The 23162-nt window shown below is 33.2% G+C and overlaps 3 protein-coding genes and 2 pseudogenes across 4 annotated transcripts; 3 read left to right on the forward strand and 2 right to left on the reverse strand.

Moving 5' to 3' along the window:
- The first annotated feature begins 1135 nt into the window (after nt 1–1135).
- On the forward strand, nt 1136–4900 carry LOC111294030 (4-coumarate--CoA ligase 2-like). Its single transcript, XM_022887161.2, has 6 exons — nt 1136–2436; nt 3372–3570; nt 3668–3813; nt 4155–4222; nt 4320–4422; nt 4556–4900. The coding sequence occupies exons 1-6, from the start codon at nt 1354–1356 to the stop codon at nt 4685–4687; spliced, it is 1731 nt and encodes a 576-aa protein (XP_022742896.2). The 5' UTR covers nt 1136–1353; the 3' UTR covers nt 4688–4900.
- Nucleotides 4901–7833: 2933 nt separating this feature from the next.
- Nucleotides 7834–14417, forward strand: LOC111295577 (uncharacterized; annotated as a pseudogene). Its single transcript, XR_016327419.1, has 7 exons — nt 7834–8360; nt 8699–8794; nt 9598–10109; nt 10519–10609; nt 11697–12027; nt 12507–12655; nt 13135–14417. The product of XR_016327419.1 is annotated as an uncharacterized LOC111295577 (transcript).
- On the reverse strand, nt 13528–16113 carry LOC111295579 (NADH dehydrogenase [ubiquinone] iron-sulfur protein 6, mitochondrial-like). The gene is made up of 4 exons (XM_089743257.1): nt 15904–16113; nt 14497–15225; nt 14030–14171; nt 13528–13667 (listed from the first exon to the last, which is right to left on the reverse strand). The coding sequence occupies exons 2-3, from the start codon at nt 14636–14638 to the stop codon at nt 14062–14064; spliced, it is 252 nt and encodes an 83-aa protein (XP_089599383.1). The 5' UTR covers nt 14639–15225; nt 15904–16113; the 3' UTR covers nt 13528–13667; nt 14030–14061.
- A 927-nt stretch (nt 16114–17040) lies between these two features.
- On the reverse strand, nt 17041–20154 carry LOC111295576 (putative disease resistance protein RGA1). Its single transcript, XM_022889116.2, has 2 exons — nt 17446–20154; nt 17041–17343 (listed from the first exon to the last, which is right to left on the reverse strand). The coding sequence occupies exon 1, from the start codon at nt 20094–20096 to the stop codon at nt 17466–17468; it is 2631 nt and encodes an 876-aa protein (XP_022744851.2). The 5' UTR covers nt 20097–20154; the 3' UTR covers nt 17041–17343; nt 17446–17465.
- Nucleotides 20155–21463: 1309 nt separating this feature from the next.
- Nucleotides 21464–23158, forward strand: LOC111295578 (UDP-glycosyltransferase 73C6 pseudogene; annotated as a pseudogene).
- The last annotated feature ends 4 nt before the right edge of the window (nt 23159–23162 follow it).

The following is a 23162-nucleotide window of genomic DNA, read 5'->3' on the forward strand; positions in this document are numbered from 1 at the left end:
ATGCTACTAAACTACGTTGTTCTAGTTTCTACATGTCCTACTCGAATCCTTTTGAGTTTTGATGTTTAATATTGATGCTGTTACAACAAGACCAAATATATGTAATTATCATTCTAATCTTGATGTTTAATATTAATCCTTTTGAGTTTTCATGTTTATAAACTTTGAATTTAGAGTTTTATTTATTCATCTTCAATAATGATCAAAGACAACATAAATAGTCTCACCAAATATTAATAGGTCTTGTATCAATGTAGACTTTGATAAGATTGGTGTGATATTTCATTTAATACTTTTTCTATCTTAAATTGATGTTGGTTTAATTTTGACTTTCTAATGTTAATTTCTTTTATATAAGATTAAAAAAAAATCTTTTAATTCTATAAATAATTTAATAAATGCTATTCAAAATACCAAACAGTCAAAACGAAATTGTATCATCTTTCAAAGTCAACATTAGACCCAAATTTGGAGATAGAGAATATCTATTATTATTATCACTAGATGATATTGTCTTATTTACTTTAAAAAAATTATTATATGTATTTTTTTTTTCATATGATTTTATATAACTTTATTGAAACTAACCCTCTTTTTATTTTTTAAGAGTTCATTTAAATGAATGATAAAATTAATTTTAATAAAATTAAAAATAATAATAAAATTATTATAATTATGATTAAAAAAATTTAATAAAAAATTTATATTAAATAAATTTTATTAAATTTAATATTTAAATTCAATTAATCATAATTAAAGCTTACCTGCAGCAGTTACCTTCAAACGCTCACTAGATTAGAGTTACAGATTTTAGGGGGCTGGGGATGTTTATTAGGACTGAGGACTAGAGGAGCCATGGCCTCTAACTTCAAAATTTCTCAAACTCTTGCATAACGGAAATTAATATTTTTGGTATTATTAATTTATAAAGATAATTGCACGTACTGATTAAGCCTATGAAAATAATCAAAACAAACTATCAAAGGAAAAGATGTGGGAGTAGCATGACGAACGTAAGGCAAGAAAGGGACCAAAAGACCAAAAGGTGGGGAGAAGAAGGTAGGTAGGCAGGATGGGGTAATGAAAGTTTTGATGTAGAAAGAAGGCCGTGGGTGGCTGGTGTCCATTTGAACGTGAGATAGGCATGCTTTGCTACAGCTCTACTCTCCCTCTCAAACCCACCCACTTCTCTCTTCATTATGCTCTACCTACCACCAAGCTTCTCTTCCCTTATATTTATTACTCATTTCCTTCCTCCCCCTTCCCCTAGCTCTAATCCATTCTCAGTTTCACAAACAAAAGCAAAATTATCCCGGCAAATAAAACAAGAAAAACCCATCAAACCCAATTACCATGATATCCGTTGCTGATCCTGTTGAACCCCAAAAGTCAGAGCTCTCTCCTTCTTTGTCTCCTCCTGCAACAAAGCCTTCCTCTGACACTTCTGGTGATCATATTTTCAGGTCGAAATTGCCTGACATTCCAATCTCAAACCATTTACCTCTCCATACTTATTGCTTTGAAAACCTCTTGAATTTCCCTGATAAACCATGTTTGATCTCTGGATCCTCTGGCAAGACCTATTCTTTCTCCGAAACTTACTTGATTGCACAAAAGACAGCAGCTGGTTTATCCAATTTAGGCATTCAAAAGGGTGATGTCATCATGATTCTTCTCCAAAACTGTGCTGAATTTGTCTTCTCTTTCATGGGAGCTTCAATGATAGGAGCAGTTTCCACTACGGCCAACCCTTTTTACACATCAACTGAGATCTTCAAGCAATTCAAAGCTGCTAGAGCCAAACTCATAGTCACGCAATCCCAATACGTTGACAAGCTTAAAGACACCACCAACGAAAGCTTCCCCAAAATAGGTGAAGATTTCAAGGTGATCACCATCGATGACCCTCCAGAAAACTGTTTGCATTTCTCAGTGTTATCAGAGGCAAATGAGAAGGAGATCCCTCAAGTTTCCATTGACCCTGATGACCCTGTGGCTTTACCATTCTCTTCAGGAACAACAGGGTTACCGAAAGGAGTCATACTAACTCACAAAAGCTTGATCACAAGCGTAGCTCAGCAAGTAGATGGAGAGAACCCAAATCTTTACTTGAAACATGACGATGTTGTTTTATGTGTTTTGCCTTTGTTTCACATCTACTCACTCAACAGCGTGCTGTTGTGTTCCTTAAGAGCTGGAGCTGCGGTTCTGTTAATGCAGAAGTTTGAGATAGGGGCTTTGTTGGAGCTGATAGAGAGGCATAAAGTGTCGGTTGCTGCGGTGGTGCCGCCGTTGGTGTTGGCGTTGGCTAAGAATCCGATGGTGGCTCAGTTTGACTTGAGCTCAATCAGGGTGGTGCTTTCAGGGGCTGCCCCGCTTGGAAAAGAGCTTGAAGAGGCTCTCAGGGGAAGGGTTCCACAAGCCGTTTTGGGTCAGGTTAGCAGTTTTTTTTTTTTTATTCTTAATGCATTGATTTTTAAGTTTATATTTGCTTCATTTTATATACTCTCTATTAATAACTAAATCAAATGATAATATTTTGAATAAAATTTTTAAAATATTAGTTTTTATATATTAATTTTAAAATTAATATTTATTCATCAATAAAATATTATTATATGATTAATTAACATAATATAAAATTTTTAAATATAAACTAAAGTTCATGCAAAAAGAGAGTGATCGTTTTGCGAAATTAACAACTATTACTCCATTCTCCATCGGTTCCAAATTTTTTTTTCTTCTTTGATTTTCATACATATGAAAATAAGCATTTTGATTTTTATATATTTAATATTATAAATTCAATTGAATTTAAAATTTAATTTAATTTAATCATATAATCACGGTTAAAAAATAACAAAAAATAAATTTAAGATTTTTTTATTTTTAAATTATAAATTTTTTATAAAAAAAATTATAAATTCAATTTATAATTTTTTTATAATATTAATGTACACTTTTTTTTTTTATTGTCAAAAAGTAAGTTTCGAATGCCCCGCGGGTCAATCATAGAGGGCCTTACATGAATATGACTAAAGATTAATAAAATAGTAAGTACAACCTTAGACTTTCAATAGAAATAAAATGCATCTTGGACATTTATTTTATAGACACTGATAATAATTTTATACATATTTATTTTTTTTTATATAATCGGATGGTTAAATTGTACCTTTTAATATTTCTCTTTTACTATCAATTACCAATAATTTTCAATAAAATATTAGATTTGAGGATATCATTGTAGAATAATAAAACTACTAGATTCAATAAAATATTTTTTTCTTGATTGCTTAGCTTTGAATCACTCGTGAGGTTATCATTTTACAGTGGATTACCTAATTTTTTTTTTTTTTTAACAAATATAGGGGTATGGAATGACAGAGGCTGGACCAGTTCTATCCATGTGCTTGGGATTTGCAAAGCAGCCTTTTCCAACCAAGTCTGGTTCATGTGGCACAGTGGTTAGAAATGCTGAGCTTAAGGTCATTGACCCTGAAACCGGCTGCTCTCTGGGCTACAATCAACCTGGGGAGATTTGCATTCGTGGATCCCAAATCATGAGAGGTTTGAGTAATATGTTCATGTACCGTTTGAGCTATACAAAATTGATCTCCGAAAATCCTGGGATCATTTTACATTTCTTTTTATACACAAATTATAGGTTATTTGAATGATACTGCGGCCACAGCAACTACCATAGATATGGAGGGCTGGCTTCATACAGGTGACATAGGTTATGTGGATGAAGATGATGAGATTTTCATTGTTGATAGAGTAAAGGAAATCATCAAATTCAAAGGCTTCCAAGTATGTTACTTTCTCCCTTAATAATTTCTTTATTATTGAGCTTTTGGTAACTATAATTAGATCCAATAATTTAAAACTGGAGATGATAACATTATACAAAAATGATAAAAATAAAAAAGGCGTAAAAGTGATATTACTTCAAATTTTAACAAAAGTTATGGATTTAATAAAAATAAAAAATGCATTTTATGTTTTTCGTATTAACATGAATTGTGATAAGTAATTTTTATATAAAATATAACACATTAATAATGTTTTACATGATACAAATAGACGAATCGCTAAATTTAATTGCAACCTTAATAAGTTGCATATTTTTCACTGACTTTTCTGTTGTTTAGGTGCCACCAGCTGAGCTTGAGTCGCTCCTTGTAAGCCATCCATCAATTGCAGATGCAGCTGTAGTTCCGTATGTACTGTCAACTTATTTAATTTAATCCATTTCCATTCACAGCTGACAGTTTCTCTCATTAGCCTCTAACTTATACAATATGCAACTTTTACAGGCAAAAAGATGAAGTTGCTGGTGAAGTTCCTGTTGCATTTGTGGTCCGATCAAATGGTTTGGAACTTACAGAAGAAGCTATCAAAGAATTCATTGCCAAACAGGTATGAAAAAAAAAAAATTTTCCACTCCTTCACTAATTACTTACAAAGAGAAAAAGAAAAAGTTTTCCCTCTTTCAACTCTCACAAGTATAATCAAGTAAAGGATAATCCCTTTGTTTTTGATTACCAAACAGGTAGTCTTTTACAAGAAATTGTATAAGGTGCACTTTGTTCATGCAATTCCCAAGTCTCCTTCAGGAAAGATACTGAGAAAAGATCTCAGAGCCAAGCTGGCTGCTGCTGCTGCACCCACTACCCTGACTTGAAAAATGCTTCAAATTGTGAGGAACCATGGTGATTTGATTTTTCATAGTTGGGATAAATGTGTCAAAAGAGTTACTGGCAGCAAAATCAGTAGCTTTTTTTTTTTTTTTTTTTTTCCTTCTTCGATTTCTGAAATTGGTCCATGCTTGTAATGTAATTTGTTTCATCGTATTCATGAAATAAGAGGGAAATCAAAACCATTATTGTCGCTTGAAGAGATTTAGCTCAACTTGTAAGAGTGGAATTAGATTTAGATAGACATTTTAAGTAGGAACTTCTCGTGTACCAAAAAATTGAGAAAGAAAAATCATTCTGAGTTGCTTCCTTAATTATATAAGCTTTGAATAATAATGGTGTATAAAGGATCTTCAAAAATCGGTTTATTTAACATACGATAATTAATCTCAGTTTGCCTTGTAAAAAATAATTTTAAGAAAATAATTTTTGTATTTTTTTTTATGTTTATAAGATTTAAAACTAATGAGTGAAAAATAACTTAATAGTTAAAAGAAATGAAGTAAAAAAGTCTTTCACTTAAAAAAAAAACAAGTTTTAAAAAGATTTGTTTATAAATCAAGTTATTGTTAGAAATAGTGGCTCAAATCTCATCATATATTTATTTCAGATTGATTAGATATTGTTTGATTGACAAAAAAACTTACAAAAAAAAATTTTAAGAGAAAATAGATTCTTAATAGCTAAGTTTGATTTGCAGAATAAGAATTTTAATAGAAAATGGATTCTTAATAAATAAGTTTGTATAGTTATAAATATGTGAAGTTTCTGTAAAATCGGTATGAGAAAATAGTTGTAGGATTTTATGGAATAACATCCTATAAGACTATGTGTTATAGGTATATATGAATGTTATGTTTGTGAGTGGACTAGAGGAGACTGAAAAAATTTACATAGTATATGGGAGCGGATTAGAAGAGATTGAGAGAATCCACATAAGTATGGTGCATGAATGCATATGAGTATGTGTTTATTTGGATTGATAATACTCCATAAGACTAGAAGAGATTGAGAGGATCTTACGAGTATTGATTGTTGAGTGAAGTTGATATGATTTGTATGTTTGTGATTCACTACAACTAGTGGATCTTGTTTCTCATCCATGAACATAAGTCTGTTGTACTAAACTATGTTAAATTATTGTTTCTTATGTGATTGATTGATTGTTTGATTTTGTTTCCGTTGGCTTGATTGGATTAAGGTTTTTTTGCCTAACAAGCGATATCAGGTATGTGATGATTTCCAACAACTGATATTAGAGTTGAATGTTTGAAATGTGGGAAGAGCTAAAGGTTCGAGCCATGACAAGAGGTAAGTCCAGAGGAGTTCGACTTAAGAGAGAAGTTCAAGTTTGTATTTTGAATATCAGTTTGCATGAAACGTGAAGGTACACAAGAGAAGATAATTGTGAAACTTCTATTATAAGTAGAGCCAAGCATATCTAGCATGAAGATAAATGATTTGATGAAATTTGAGTCAAAGTAAAGATTTTTAGGAATAGTGACTCAAATCTCATAACAGATTTGTTTAAGATTGGTTGGATATTCCTATAAGAGATTTGTTTAAGATTGGTTAGATATTCTTTGATGGATAAGAAAACTTTCAGAAGAAGAATTCTAAGAGAAAATAGATTCTTAATAGGCAAGTTTGACTTGCAGATAAAATTCTAAGAGGAAAGAGATTCTTAATAGGTAAGTTTGTATGGTTATAAATATGTGAAATTTTTATAAAATTAGGTATAAAAAAAAGATGTAAGAGACTTTAGCTTCATCCCGATTTACGTAAGCGTCTTCTGGGCTTGCAAGAGAGCTTTGATTACTGCCTTTTTGGTTTCAAGAGAAAGACGTAGGAGGTCATACATCGAAGAGAATTTATGGCGTTGAAGACAACCCGATAGATAAAAAGACAGATTAACTGTAATCAAATTATAGATGCGTTTACACCATATGCAACAAGTTTACAACTCTCAATACCCAAATGGATTAGCTTAACACTAAAAAATAACATGCAAAAAGAACACATTCTATCGGGGTCATCTTTCTATTGTTGAAAGGGCGATAGAAAGAACAACAAAAGCTTTGAAGGCGAAATAAAGAAGCTTACTTTTATGAAATAAAAAAAGAAATGAAAAGGCTCATAGAGGGTTTGGCTTTACTCCACTTAGGTAGAGACATAGGGTTTTATGGTATAGACACTTCATGAGATTACTGGATATTTACGTCTTATGGGTGTATATGAATATTATGTTTGTGAGTAAACTAAAAGAGACTAAGAGGATCCACATAGGTATAGTGCATGAGAGTGTACTAGAGGAGATTAAAAAGATCCACATAGGTATGATGCGTATTCAGGTATGTATTTGTTTGGATTGAAAATATTCCATAAGACTAGAGGAGATTGAGAATGTTTTATAAGTATCGATTGTTGAGTGAAGTTGATATGATTTATATGTTTGTAATTCTTTATAACTAGTGGATCTTATTTCTTATCCGTTGATGTAGGTCGGTTGGATCAAACCACGCTAAATTGTTGTTTTTTGTGATTGATTGATTATTTGATTTCGCTTTTACTGATGTAATTATATTAAGGTTATTTAGCTCAACAATTATTTGTTGATTCATTAATTTAATCTGATTTGAATTGAGTTTTGAGTTTTTTTTTTTTAAATTTAAATTTAATTTGATTCAGCTTAAATTATAATTATATTAATAAAAATTATTTTTATTATTTTAATTTAAAAAAATTTAAAACATTAATATCAAATATATTTTAATATTATAACTATAAAAATATTATTTTGAATATTATTAACAATAAATATTTTAGTTTGTGTCTCATAATACTTGATATTTCAAAATATTTAAATTAAAACATTTAAAATCTTGTAATAATGTATAATTTTATAGAAAATCTAATTACACCAAAGTAATCATAATAATATATAATTTTTTTGAAAAATTGAAAAACTATCCGTTGATATTAGTTATTAACTTTTGATGTGTGGATTAGAAAGAGGTCATTTGCCCGAAGAAACGCAGAGAGAATTCTATACTCGGTTCAACCGGGATCCGGTTCAACTCAAAGAAGGAAAATTAAAACGCCAGCCGCCAAAAGCCGCCAGTCCACTCTAAAAACACAAGCCCTACTAAAACCCTGAACCTTCTCTTCTCTCTCTCCACCAATTTTTATTTATTTATTTATTTATTTCAAATTTCTTGCCCTTCAAGCCAGTAAATTCTGATAAAAGACAGCTTAGAATCCTAAACCCAATCTGCCTTTTTTTTTTTTTTTTTTGGGTTCAAAAGAAAAATGGCAAAAACATAGGCAATGGGGCTAATCTCAGCTTTAGCAGCAGCCTCTGCTTCTTCTTCACTTTTATCCCAAACCAATAACAACGTTGCTTTTGCTGATGGACCCTTCCATTTCCCTTTATTTTCTTCTCCTTCTCCTTCATCTTCAGGCTCTCCTCAGTCTTCTTCTGGACACTTGCAATTACAACCGTCTACTTCACCGGCATCTGCGGCTGATAAGGAGGCTTCTGGGAATGTTAGGGTTAGGAATGATAATCCAAGGACGTCCTCGGCTGGGTTTGATCCTGAGGCTTTGGAGAGAGGAGCCAAGGCCTTGAGGGAAATCAGCAGCTCCCGTAATGCCAAAAAGGTTTCAGTTTTGGTTTCCAAAATGTTCTTGTTATTATTATTATTATTATTTTTGGTTGTTTTATACGTTTGATTTGGGTTTTTTTAGGCCTTTTGGAAGGTGGGTTTCTTTGGTTTTAAGTTTTAGAAGAGTTTTCAAGGGATTTTGGGATTTATGTAAAGTTTATGCAAGTGATATATTCTTTTTAACTTTAGTTGCTGACTCAATTGGTTTGGATTTTTTCTTTTCGAGTTTATGAGGAGGATTGACTTGTTTAATTTATATATTTCCTGTAATTTTGTTTACTCATTTTGTTAAAGTTGTAAAATTTTGATGCTAATGAATTGTTGCTGGTCTAGGCTTTTGAGCTTATGAAGAAGCAAGAAGAGACAAGGCAGGCAGAGTTGGCTGAAAAGGCTGCTGAGTTGAAGGCAATGCAAGCCCAAGCTGAAACTGTAAGATCCCTTCTGAAATTTCTCCTCATGTTTGTACCTTAATGGGTTAATCAGTTAATAGGTACTGTTTTAAAGATTAATTTTGAACTTGCAAATGTTGTTCCTTAAATAACATCAAGGTTAATCTGCTCAATTACATTTATTTTGGTGGTGACATTCTTAGTTATGTTGTGGCCTCTTGATTCTTTTAAGCATGACAGTCTCATTTTAAGTTGCAATCAGAAAATTCTTTCTATTTTAATTCACATTTCCCTTATTGCATATGATATACGTCTAGCACTAGAAGTTTTAGGTTGCACTATTAATGCATATTCTCTTGAGTGGATCGTTACATCGAAGTTTGCAGTTTTTTGGTTTTACATTGCATTGTTAGTTGTATGATTAAATCAATATTGGAAGGATAGCACTTGATTTTCTAATCTAGCTTTACCATCGATATCCTTGGCGAATTATGGTTATTCAAATGACTTTGTAGTTTTTTCATGTGAAGCTCCTTTCTTTCTGGGTGAATGAGTCTCTGCAGGAATGTATTCTTTTGAAATTGTCAGCAAATTTTCCCTTTTTATTTACAGATAGCAATTTATTTATTATACTTAGTGGCATTTGGGAGGTACGGGCTTTGTTCATTCAAATAGTAAGGGTTAATAGGTTCTGGAAACACAACGTTCTACATTTTTTTTTTGCTTTACCCTTTTCTTAATTAAACTTGCTTCCAAATGTTGTGCTGCTTCTGGAATTGTCTATTTGGTTATGCCATTTTTCTTATTGTTATTCTTTTTGAATACCTACCTGGTTGCTGGCAGGAGAGACAAAGAGTAATAGATGATGAACAGAAGAAGCTAACTCAGCATCAAGCCCAAACAAAGTCACAGATGGCTCGTTATGAGGATGAATTGGCAAGGAAGAGGATGCAGGCATGTATTTGTTGATACTTCTGCATTCACAAAATCGTTACCATATATAAACATACATTGAAAAGAGTGTAAATATTTTATGTTATTGTAGGCAGAAAATGAATACCAAAGAGCAAGGAATCAAGAACTAGTAAAACTGCAAGAGGAATCAGCGATTAGACAGGAGCAAGCTCGACGAGCTACAGAAGAACAGATTCAAGCGCAGAGACGACAAACAGAGAGGGAAAAAGCTGAGATCGAGCGTGAAACAATCAGAGTTAGAGCTATGGCAGAAGCAGAAGGGAGAGCCCATGAAGCAAAGCTTGCTGAAGACGTTAATAGGCGCATACTTGTAGATCGTGCAAATGCAGAAAGAGAGAAGTGGGTTGCTGCCATAAATACTACTTTTGACCATATTGGAGGTATCGATTCAATAATATGCTCCCAATCATGTAGGAAACTTTAAACAGCTAGATTCTGAAGATGTCATATTCTCATTTTTAATATTTTCTTCAAATGTAGCCTTAACTTTAAAAAGATTGTACATTTGTCACAGAGGGAAAGAGAAGCGTATGCCATTTTATCTGCCTTCTCTAGTTTCTCTATAAGCTAACCTAGTAGAAGAAAATCACGACACTGATTAATCCTGTTGCTTCTATGTTTTATTGTTGTAAGTGGGCTCATTTATATTCATTTAATAATGTTTTTTTCAGCTGGCCTTGAAATGGATTTTCAGCTAAATGAAGACATTGATATGTTGTTTAAGTCCTGTTTGTTTATTACTTACTGCTTAAGAATGTGTGGCTTAATGTGGACAACATCTCTGTCTAGGTGGTTTGCGAGCCATTTTGACAGATCAAAACAAGCTGGTCGTGGCCGTTGGAGGGTTGACCGCTCTTGCAGCAGGCATTTACACTACTAGGTAAATGATGGACTTTGCATGAAGGTTTGTATTTTATGTGGCTTTTTGCCATGTATATGGTGGAGATGTTGGTGAGATGTCTTCAAGAAGCTCATTAAATCAATTCAGTACCTCAAATTTCTTGTTTCAATATAGGTTTAATTGTTTTTCTTGAATATTTCTTGTTTCTGATTTAAGGGGTTCATATTTGCTTTGCTTAAATACCCCTAAAAGATTTTTTCTTACATAACATTGTTGTAACTTGTATCAAAAGTAACTGGCAATGTTTACTGTTCTGTTCCTTTACCCTTGAGATTGGCTTTTTCTTAGCCTTAATGTCTCACAAAAATTCTCATGCTGCTGATACCGAGTTCTCAGATATTGTGAACTCTCTATTGTGATCTCTGTTAGGCTGTGGATTTTTGAAGAAATCGTAAAAAATTCCAGGAGTTTAGGAAAACTCAATTTCTAGATTTTATTTTCTTTTGGCAAGGACAAATGAGGGGAAATGCCACCTTGGAATTTGTGAAAGATTGTTTCTCTGAACCGAGAAAAAGAACATAAAGGACTTATCACTCAACATCTGGCAGCTTTAATTACACTCCAACTGCATTTTGATGCAAGTGTGCATATGTATCTTCACATGCATAAATTGGAAAATTCCTTCTAACATAAGCTTGGGTGTATTCGATTCATAACCTGATTTTTTTGTATTATTTTTCTAGTATAGCCTCACAAATTTTGAACCAAAGAATCATTCATTGTATTTTGAGTCATTACTATTTATTACTCTTCTGTTCTTTATTTAAATGAATGGGTTTTGTGATAACTATTTCTTTTGCCCAAATTTTCGAGCTACTGGGAGGAAAAATTTTGGGAATATTTTTAAATGTAAAGCTTCCTGAAGAGTTTTTTTCTGTTCTCTCTGTATTTTCTGGAAGACTTATTGAAACCAAGGACCTTTATTCAAACTATTGATGAAGTTATGTTCCATCCCTGTGCATTATTATATTCTTTTATAAGAATTTGCCTCTGTTAATTGTTACTTTTTTTTATTTACCACAATTGTGAAGTAATTACTTAAACATTTGCCACCCCTCTGATGCAGAGAAGGCGCAAGGGTAATTTGGGGCTATGTGGATAGAATACTGGGACAGCCATCACTTATCAGGGAATCTTCCCGAGGGAAGTATCCTTGGTCTGGCATCATTTCACGTTCTATGAGCTCTCTATCACGTGGTGGAGATAAAATATCACCTAAAAATGGAAATGGGTTTGGTGATGTGATTTTACACCCTTCTCTTCAAAAAAGAATTCAGCAGCTAGCTGGTGCTACTGCCAATACAAAAGCCCACCAAGCACCTTTTAGGAACATGCTTTTTTATGGTCCTCCGGGAACAGGAAAGACAATGGCTGCAAGAGAACTGGCTCGTAAATCTGTATGAGCTCTTAGACCTTCATTGTTCCATTTATTGCTGGCACTTATATATTTTTTATTTTGCGTAAATTATTGCTGGCACTTATATATGTTTTATTTTGTGTAAAGTTAATGCCTTTGTTATGAAGGAATGTGAATTTTTGTTTAAAAAGATGCATGTTTTGGTTCCTTGACCATATTTTAGATTCAGTTAAGTTTGAATGTTAAACTTTGAGTACGATTTCAAGTGTATGGTATGGACAGTTATGCTAGTTCTAAAACATGTCAATCCGTTGATTATGAACTTATTAGTATCTATCTATGGTTATTTATGGAAGGAAATCAAATAGGAGAAGTTTTTGTATCTCTGGGACAATACTTGATGGTTGTTGGTTTTATATGTTTGTATGCAACATTAAAGTAGTTCATGACAAATGTTTGAAATCTGGCGCTTTTTTGTTCATTTGTTTTCATTCTCTGATATTTTATATTAATGTTCAGGGATTAGATTATGCATTGATGACGGGTGGGGATGTTGCTCCACTTGGACCACAGGCAGTTACAAAGATACACCAGTTATTTGACTGGGCAAAGAAGTCCAAGAGGGGCTTGTTGCTATTCATTGATGAAGCAGATGCATTTTTGTGCGAGTGAGTGATACCATTTAGTTCCAAGTGGTGAATGATATTTCCATTAGGCAATATATACCTTTGATTTGATTAAAGGTGTTATCGTGCAGTGTCTTTTATCTTTTCTTTTGTTGATTAGGTATCGCAAACTTGTTGATTTGTAGTTTCACCTTTCATCATGATCTCTCCAGGAGCTTAAGTTTGCATGTAACTTACTGATTTCTTTTGTATGATAAAAAAAAATTTCATTGTCTAATTAGTTAAGGAAAATTGCTTGATGAAACCTTTGTTCCATTTCTTTTTTCCCAATCCTGAAAGTCTTCCATTGTGATTATTTACCAGAAGAAGAAATAGTATATGCTGACAATTACAAATATGTAATTTCGTCAATAATTGTTGTAAAAAAGAAGTAAAATCTTCCTAGGATGAAAACATTACTGACTTTATTGATTATTTGGTAGGTTAGCTTTGATTGATTTTGTTGGCCTAACTTTTTGCAGACGCAACAAAACCTACATGAGTGAAGCACAAAGAAGTGCACTCAATGCTCTTCTTTTTCGCACGGGTGACCAGTCCAAGGACATAGTCCTTGCTCTTGCTACAAACCGTCCTGGTGATCTTGATTCAGCTGTGGCTGATCGTATTGATGAAGTATTGGAATTCCCTTTGCCGGGGGAAGATGAACGCTTCAAACTGCTAAAGCTCTATCTGGACAAGTACGTAGCTCAGGCTGGCTCGAGAAAATCTGGTGTGCTTCAAAGTATTTTCAAAAAGCAGCAGCAGAAGATTGAGATCAAGGGACTGACTGATGATGTCTTGAGAGAAGCCGCAGCCAAAACTGAGGGATTTTCTGGAAGGGAACTGGCCAAACTGATGGCTAGTGTTCAAGCAGCTGTTTATGGGAGTGAGAATTGTGTGCTTGACCCAAGCCTATTTCGTGAAGTGGTAGATTATAAGGTTGCAGAACATCAACAGAGAAGGAAACTGGCAGCTCCAGATGGCGATCGCGTTTGATTTTTTTCAATATTACTTTCTGCTGAATTCACATCAGGTGGCAAAATTTTGATGTGACGTTAGTTTAGCTGATTCAAAGGCCCAAATTTTTGAGTTTAGGATATAATAATGTTATAATTATTTGCCCCATAAGGCTAGGGAGAGTCTTAGCGTTTCCTGACTGAGATTCAGAGAACCATGAGATAGAGATATCAACAAAATTGTGCAAATAAAAAACTAGACCATAGGGGTTCAAGTTTACTTTGGAAATATTTTAAAAAATGAGCACTTCGAATACTTATTTTGCAAAAATAAAAATGTCTAAAAATATCGGAACACCGAATTTTTTATGAAGGATTGAAACAGAGAAAAGTGCCATGGGTACTGCATAATAACAATTACCCCAATAACCAGGTAAAAATGTCACAGCGCTTCTAGTGATGATGCTCCTGAACGTAGCGCAGGCCACAATACTTGCACACAGCTGGCTCTTTCAAGTCAAGGCAAATGAATTCAATTGGGAGTTCCAAAGCAGGATTATTGTCTGCAACCAGAAACAACAGAGACCAGGAAAACTCGTGAGCACCAGAAAAAACCTTTTCACGCAAACTTTGTATCCTATATCCTCTTATTTATTCATGCTTTCTTTGGTTTTTACTTGTTAGCAAACAAAATTTTGACAAGTTTAAGTTTCGTGGATAACAAAATGGATGATTCACTTTTATTTGAAAGTTGTATTTCAGTAACACAGCCATTTGCTCATTTTTTATGAAATATGATTTTAGGTTTACTTATTGCTGCAGTACAAAATTCATCTACTAATCAGCTTGTTCACAAAGTGTGCAGGAAAGTAAGGATCAGACACTAACCTCCTTCACAAGCTACAATCCTGCCCTCAACCTTGATAGGAGGAACTTCATTGATCAACTCCATAGGAGATTTCTTGCTTGTATCCCGCAAATTTGAAAAAAAAAATGAATATTGACAATCATACACTTTCATTTTCTTCATTTCATTGCCCTCTTGTATTTTGAGAGGCAAAGGCCAATCATTTAATGAACATGTTATGCATGATCAGGCATGTATTATGTTACAAGGACTTGACTTTACCCTAACATACACCATTTTTTCAGACACTTTGAATATTTATAGGTATGACGAATCAATGAAAAAGGTTGCCAGAAATATGAGGTAAAAATATTGGGACACACCCATATCTCACACCAAATTCATGTCTATGTAGCAAGGTATTTATGCACAAGGATAACGAAACAAGCAGCACAATTAAAGTGATATAGCAATTAAATCAAAATGCAAACAAACTATGTGATGCACCTATTCAAAACTAAAAATACTTGAACAATATCAAAGACATGAAACTCAAACTCATGTTATGTCTATAAACAAATCTATATTGACCAGACAATGTTAAAGAAACTTCGAAAGGAAGTCATGAGCATCACTGCCTCATCAAAATCTTCAAAGGGATAATGAAAACCATGAACCTGATGGAAAGAGGAAACAAGGAGGTCCCGGAATTCAACTGATCAAGGCGATTCAAACGTTGAACACCTTCTCCAAATCGAAGTACTAAATCACTGGGAAACAAATATCACATATGTAAGGCCACAAAACATCTGTAAACCATTCTACTTTGTTTATGAACACATAATCAGTGCTTAAAAGCCACTTCATCTTGCTTCAATTGATTGATAACTATAATCTGCCGGTCTTCAATAATTCAGAATACCACACAGGATGTAAAACACTTGACAAACAAACATAGATCCTCATTTGAAAATTGAGTTTCTTTGAGTGACAATTAAGGAAAAGATTAAAAGGGCTTCAACATACTCGATATAAAGACTTTAGCACCACAAACGATCCAAATATAGCAATTGCAGGATAAAAAACAAGATAATCCATTAATAACCCTATATTCTAAAGACAATAATTTCCACATTAGTAAATTTAAAAAAAAAGGTAAAATAACCCAAAATTTTTTTTGTTGGATAACTGAAATTTAAGCTTGTTAGCAGCCCCAAAGAAGTAAAAAATCAAAGAAATTAAACATATTAGTAAGTTAATAACCTGATAACTGAATTCAAATTCCACAAGAGCGCCAAGGACCAGAAGAAAAAAAATCAATCAAAATTATTCTAATTTATACTTGTTTATAGTAGTTTCAAATAAAACCCATAAAATGCCTAATCTTCCACAAATTTCAGCTGAAAAATAATTTAAAAAAAAGGTAAAAACAAAAGGGGATTAAATACCTGCAGCCATTTGGCAGTGTGATTGCTGATTTGGCTGCTAACAAGGCTGATATTACGAGTCGTAGATCCCAAATTTGATGATCTGATTAGGGTTTTCAGAATACCCAAATAAGACATTTAAAAAAAAAAAAAAACCCTTTCTGTTCTGATTTTCTCGGCAATGGAATTGGAAGATGGAAACAGTTTAAATTGGAGAGAGCAAAAATGGATAGAAAGACGACTAAAGACAAAGATTATTGGGCTCAGTCTTTGTGGATGGATACTGGGCCCTTAGAAACAAAAAAAAAAAAAAAAACCCAATTTTAATTTCATCTCAATGCTACTATTTTAAAAATAAAATTGATGTTTTATTTTTTATTTTTATATCATGAAATTAAGATTTGAATTTTTATTTAAATATAACGTTTTTATACCATTAAATTTGAAAATGGATGAATTAAGTGTAATTTTCAGAATTTTTATATGAACATTTTTATAAACTCTATTAACCAATCAGGATGTTTTTATTTGGAGCATTTGAAATGTGAAAGGTAAAATAAAAATTCATAACTTTAGTTTCATGAAAAAAAATTAATGATATATATTTTTATTTTTATTGAAATTCGAAAATCTATTTTGTTATCTTCCCTCTTCCGTATATAAAACCTTCTTTTTTTTTTTTTTTTTTGCTTTTTGCTTTCAAAAGTTTTATTTTCATAAAATTGAATGGATAAAATATGCTTGGTAAGCAAATATTAGTGCATGTTAGAAAAATTAAAAATACAAAATTATTAAAAACATATTGATGTGGTGTTTCTGTCTTTTATTAAAAAAAATTGACATATCATCTCCGAACAATAAGTAATATTAAGCAATACTATTAATTCTATTATTTATTTTTGAGAATGATTTATTGTCTTAATGTTTTCAAGTTTTGGACGATCTCTTTACATTGTTTCTTAGTGAAAATCATAGTGATCCTTAAACGTTTAGTTTAGTGGTTAAAGATGTATGAGAGAACACCAAAAGTCTAATTTCGAATTAAATTTTTTTTATTTTATTTGTATTAGGATTTTATCTTCTTAATATAACAAAAAAAATCATAAATTTTTTTTAAAAAAGATAAATAATATTAAAAGATATTATGTAATCAGCATATTAGAAAGAGTAATGAAATCATTAAAATGATAAAGGTTAATCACATAAAACAAAGTTTTAATAATGAAATTAAAAAAAAAAAAGTGAAATTGAGTAACAAAAAAAAAAAAAAATCCTAACATGGAGACCCTTTTTCAATTCGCAACTATCTCTGTTATAGAAAAAGGTCATACCACAACAACCAGCCACATTACAACACAACCCAAAAAACCACGACACGTGGCAAGATGGGAACTCCCTAGACTCAACTTTACGGAGTACATAACTTAGTACAGCCATGGAGAGAAAGCCGAATCCAATGACCTGCCATCCAATAATAACTGGGAATTATGAAAATTTCTAAACAATCTTAAATTAACCAATATTTGTTTCTGCTTAACAAAGATACAAATAATTAGTTGTTACCTAGCAAACCATCAGCCTGATCATTTGTTTGATGATGAGATTTCATTGCCATCAATCCTTATGTTAGAGACATGAGCAATCTTGGCCCAATCGTCACCGATTTCTGGTTTGCACCTTTGGCTCATAATCAAACATCTTTCAATTCTCAAGTGTGTGAGGCACGGCATCCGCTCTGGCAGCGATGGCAAGTTAGGGCAATCAGCAATGAAAATCCATTCAAGGGATGCAAGATTCTGCCACCCCGGATCTGGTAAAGTTGTGAGATTCTTACATTCCTTAAGTGCCAAGAATTGCAAGGTGTTGGCAGATCCCACAAGAAGCCATTGGGGTAGTGCCTCCAACTTTGGTAACCTTGTAATGCCCAACGTTTGAAGGCGTAACCCACTGCCAACAAAGTATGCTTGATTATTGTCATTTTCTTTTTCTTTCCCTTTGAATCCCACTGTAATATTAAGATCAAGCTTTTCACAATCCCTAATTATCAGATGTTTTAATGCGGTTGATGATTTCAAACCATGCGGGAGTGTGATCAAATTTTTGCAACTTACAATCCTCAATGTATTAAGGGATGTGAGGTTTTGAAACCCTTCGAACAAATATTCTAAATTTTCACAGGAATCAAGTGACAAAAACCGAAGAGATTTCAAGTGCTCAAATCCATTATCAGATAGAACCCTCTGTTTTGTACTTAATGATAATATTCTGAGACCGATCATGTATCTCATATCTTTGGGCAACACTTCAATTCCCATGAAATGGGTGAGTAGAGTTTCCAAACTCTGCAACTTACATATGGAATTCGGAAGTTTCTTGACATTGGAACAGCCTCTTAGGTCAAGATACCTTAAATGCTTCAAACTACCAATATTTTCCGGCAATACCTCGAAACTAGATCTAGACAGAACTAGCACTCGCAATTTTTGGAACCTTGAAAGACTTTTTCTAATGAAGGATTCACTGGTAGTACCCTCTTTCACATGTCTGAAGCAAAATGTGCGTAGCTGGTATAACTTATCATTATCAAGGAACCCAAAAGGGTTTTCTTCAAGAAAATCCATGTTGTCAATGCACAAATGTCGAACCCCTTTGGGAATATTTTGTTTGGAAGAGTTTACTATGCAACACTCATTCTTTGCCACTGTTATTGCAAGATCATGGAGAAGATCATGCATTTTAAAAAAATTAAAAGAAATAATTTTATCAAAATCTTGGAAAAAAGATCTTGATGATAGATCACTCAAGTAACGCCTACCAATATCTTCTAGGTCTTCATCATCATTTTCTTTGGAAGGTTGAAGCAAACCTTGAGCCATCCAAAATTGGATCAACTCCACATTAGAAAATTGATAATCCTTTGGAAAGACTGAAAATAATGCAAAACATTGTTTAAGATGTGGAGACAATTCATCATAACTCAATTTCAAAACAGGAAAAATGTTATTTTCCTTTTCCACTAATTTCCACATCTCACTGTCTCTCACAAGTTTCCAATCATGCTCTGAAGTTTTGGAGAGATGCAGACTCCCAAGTGTCTTCAAAACCAAAGGAACTCCATTGCATTTTTTAGCTATCTCTTCCACAATTTTCACTAGGTTTGGACATTGATTCACTTCCCTTTTCTTGAATGCAAAGTGGAGAAACAAAGACAAAGATTCCTTTTCAGGAAGACCTTGCAAATTGTGTCTCGGAATTGTGCCCATGATCTCTGCAATTTGGTTACTGCGAGTGGTGACTACAATTTTGCTTTCCCTATCTCCTCCCACTAACAGCTGTTTCAATTCGTTCCACTTCACATAATCCTCGTTCCATACATCATCCAAAATGAGTAAATATTTTTTCCCATCTAAACAATCTCGTAAGACCCTCTGTAATTGGTCTAAATCCATGTTACTACAATCTCCATTGACCCCCTTTCCAGCTTTAATCATTTTTATCATTAACCGTTTCAAATCAAAATCATTTGAAACACACACCCACATTTTCAACTCAAAATGCCTATCGACACATTCATCATTGAACACCAACTTTGCAAGGGCAGTCTTTCCAAGACCTCCAATTCCAACTATAGGAAGGACAGATATATCTTCCCCATCTGCTGGACTTTGCATCAAATTTTTTATTATTTTTTGTTTGTCTTCATCTCTACCAATGATATCTGCTGCTTGGACAAAGGAGTGGGTCTCTCTGTCCAAGCGCACGACATGGCTAGTGCCATCATGTCTTTCAGTGAGATGAAAATTATTTTTAAAAGCAGCAATCTCACCAAACCTCTCATTAACCTTTTTAATCTTATGGGCCATCCTAAATCGAAAAGCAATTGGGTTTGAGCTTGAAAAGAAATTGCTTACCTTGCTTCCAATGCTCCTCTGTTTCTTAACATGCCTCTGCGATGCTTCGATATCAAATTCATCTAACACATCTTCTGCATCGTAACAGGCATCCTTCAGCTTCTGTAACCAATTGCGGAGTTGATTATTATCGGCTTGTTTTTCTTCAGCATCGAAAAGCATATCTTTGACAGTGGTTAACAAGTCATTAAGCCTTTCAAAATCACTTTGGACACCCCAAGCTTGGAAAATTTCATGGTAAGCCTCAGTGGCTAGTCTCTTGAGGACAGTCTCTACGATATTAAATGCAAAGGATTGAGCCATGATTTTGAGGAGGAGGGGATATGTCTTTTGGGGATAACGCTAGATGGAATTAAACAACAAAGAAACAGATGAGTGGATGATATCCTTTTGTAAAGCCTGCAGTTGGGTGTCAAGGCCAAGGTCAAGGTCAAGTTAATTAACACTGAGCCACATTATAAAAATATATTTAATTAACTTAAATTAATTGAATAAATTTTAATTTAATTAATGGGCAGATTTCATTGAAATTAAATATGATAATTTTAATAAAAATCGTTTATGAGTTTAAAAATAAAAATTTATATTTATTGTATCTATAAATTACAATATAACATTATCGTATTATACACATATTAAACATAAAATAAATAAAAATATATGTACAAATTATCAAATCCAATTTAAACAGTACCATTTGAATTCTATTAACCTAAGGACACTAAAGAAAATACTTCTATATGGTTAGAAAAGTAAAAAAATAATTTGCGAATGAATGACTTCACAATTGAAATAAAGAATGTTAAAATTTTAAATAAAAAGACAAACTATGTTTGTAAGATCGGATAAAGTTACAAACAATTGGATTTTCTTTCTTTTGAAGGATAAGTGAATATTATAGAGAAAGTGAAAAAAGAGTAAAGTAATGTTTTTCACTGTTAATTTGATCAGGTAAATTGGTATCATTTAATTATCATGATATTAAGCTCAGCCATCGGTGTTGAAATATAGATTTCTACTTTCAATTTTACAAGCAGATCAGTTTGTCATTAATTACAACTGCTGTGATACTTGAAGATTAATTTTTTATTTTTTACTTATTTAAAATATGCGTTTATTCTTGTACTAAATACGTTTTGCCTTATACTTTCATAATTAAAAGGTAATCAACAAACGAAATAATTAAACTATAACCAACTTGGAAAATTCATAAAAAGTTATATTATAAGTCATCATTGTATGAAATAATATCTCATTGTAATAATTTTTGGTTGAACTAATTGGATAAAATAATTGATCTTTTATATATATATATATATATATATATATATATCTTAAGATTAGTTTAGTATTATTTTTTATGTTAAAAAAATTTAGACTAAAAAATATTTAAAAATATAATAAAAAATATAATTAAAAATCTTAAATGTTTAATATTAATAGAAAATATTATAAAAAAGCTAATCGCTAATTATTTTTAGCTTTATTATATCTGGATGCATTTTATTTTTAATAAAAACATATTCATTTGGTCAGAATAGTTAGCTGTTTTGATTGCTTTAGTTAGCCAGCAACAAAGAATAATTTTAACAATCGGATTGGATTTGGAACCTCTTGCTTACGGCTTCTTCCTTTAGTTATTTGATTGCTGTTGTTGGGACACTATATAAGCATTTATCAGGATTAAACAGTATCCACCGAATATCAGTTTTTCTTCAGAAATGTGAACTTTACCTTTTCTAATAAACCTATGTGCTTATGTATGCTCTTACATCACTAGGAAAAGCACCCATATCCAGAACCCCGCGGCCTGGAGAGTTTCTTCTATATTAATTTCCAAGTTGAAGCTTCGCTATTTTCTTTGTACCCTTAGTTGCCATGGCTATTCAAATTGAGCGGCTTCACTTTGTATTGTTTCCTTTCATGTCTCAAGGCCATATGATCCCCATGATAGACTTTGCTACATTGCTGGCACAACAAGGTCTCATCATCACCATAGTCACAACTCCTCATAATGCAGCTCGATTCAGGACAATTCTTGTTCGTGCCATAGAATCAGGACTCTCTATCCGTTTAGTTCAACTTTTGTTTCCATGTGTAGAATCAGGATTACTAGAAGGATGTGAGAGTCTTGACATGCTGCCTTCACTTGGCTTAGCCTTGAAATTTTTCCAAGCAGTCAACAAGCTACAAAAGCCAGTACAAAAATTGCTTGAGGGGCTAAGGCCAAGGCCAAGGCCAACCTGTATCATTTCTGACGTGTTGTTGACCTATACCCTCAACATTGCTAACCTGTTTCAGATTCCGAGGGTTTTTTTTCCATGGAGTTTCTTGCTTCTTGCTTCTTTGTATCTATAATTTACGCCTCTCAAAGATTCTTGAGCACATAACCTCAGAGTCACATTACTTTTCTCTGCCCAACATGCCTGAAAAAGTTGAATTTACAAAACCCCAACTTCCAGGAGTTTCGAATGATGCAAACCTGAAAGAATTTTGTAAGCAAATGGTAGAGACGGATCTAGCATCTTATGGCTTGGTCACTAGCACTTTGAAGAGCTAAAGCCAGAATATGTCAGGGAATACAGGAAGGCAAGAGGATACAGAGTGTGGTGCATTGGTCCAGTTTCTTTATACAATAAGGACGGCTTGGAGAAGGCTGAGAGAAGCAACAAAGCCTCAGTTGATGAATACCAATGGCAGACGTGGCTTGATTCTCGAGAACCAGGCTGTGTGATTTATGCCTGTCTAGGAAGCCTCTCTGATGTGATACCCTCACAATCAATAGAGATTGGCTTAGGCTTTGAGGCATCGAATAGACCATTTATTTGGGTTATGAGAGGAAGTGAAACATCATCAGAAGTAGAGAAGTGGATTTTGGAGGATGGTTTTGAGGAAAGAACAAAAGGAAGAGGCCTTGTGATCCGGGGTTGGGCTCCCCAATTAGTAATATTGTCACACCGTGCAATTGGAGGGTTCCTAGGTCATTATGGATGGAATTCAACAATAGAAACCATCACTGCTGATGTGCCATTGATAACTTGGCCGCTATTTGGAGACCAATTTTGTAATGAGAAATTGGTTGTACAATTACTTCAAATTGGCTTAAGCATTGGAATAGAGGAGCCAATGAGGTGGGGAGTAGAAGCGAAAGTTGGTGTGTTGGTGAAGAAGGAAGATGTTAAAAAGGCTGTGGAAGGCTGATGGAAGTAGCAGAGGAAGGGGAAGAGAGACGAAAGATAGCTAAAAAGCTTGAAGAAATGGCATAGAAGGCCCTTGAAGTTGGAGAATCTTCTCATCTTGACATTACACAATTAATCCAAGATATCATGCAAAGAACTTATGACAGGAAGCAACCTAGCACATGAGTTA

This window comes from Durio zibethinus, chromosome 14 (assembly GCF_047325235.1).
Source record: "Durio zibethinus cultivar Kanyao isolate XHJ-2024 chromosome 14, ASM4732523v1, whole genome shotgun sequence".
In the NCBI taxonomy this organism is placed as follows: domain Eukaryota; kingdom Viridiplantae; phylum Streptophyta; class Magnoliopsida; order Malvales; family Malvaceae; genus Durio; species Durio zibethinus.

What these genes read in the sequence shown, in the direction of transcription:
- LOC111294030 (XM_022887161.2), top strand. Translation starts at nt 1,354, where the DNA reads ATGATATCCGTTGCTGATCCTGTTGAACCCCAAAAGTCAGAGCTCTCT. An exon ending in TGGATCCCAAATCATGAGAG is followed by an intron (nt 3,571 to 3,667) that starts GTTTGAGTAATA and finishes CACAAATTATAG; the next exon opens with GTTATTTGAATGATACTGCG. An exon ending in TCAAATTCAAAGGCTTCCAA is followed by an intron (nt 3,814 to 4,154) that starts GTATGTTACTTT and finishes TCTGTTGTTTAG; the next exon opens with GTGCCACCAGCTGAGCTTGA.
- LOC111295579 (XM_089743257.1), bottom strand. Translation starts at nt 14,638, where the DNA reads ATGAAGAAAATGAAAGTGTATGATTGTCAATATTCATTTTTTTTTTCA. An exon ending in GATTGTAGCTTGTGAAGGAG is followed by an intron (nt 14,172 to 14,496) that starts GTTAGTGTCTGA and finishes TTCTGGTTGCAG; the next exon opens with ACAATAATCCTGCTTTGGAA.
- LOC111295576 (XM_022889116.2), bottom strand. Translation starts at nt 20,096, where the DNA reads ATGGCTCAATCCTTTGCATTTAATATCGTAGAGACTGTCCTCAAGAGA.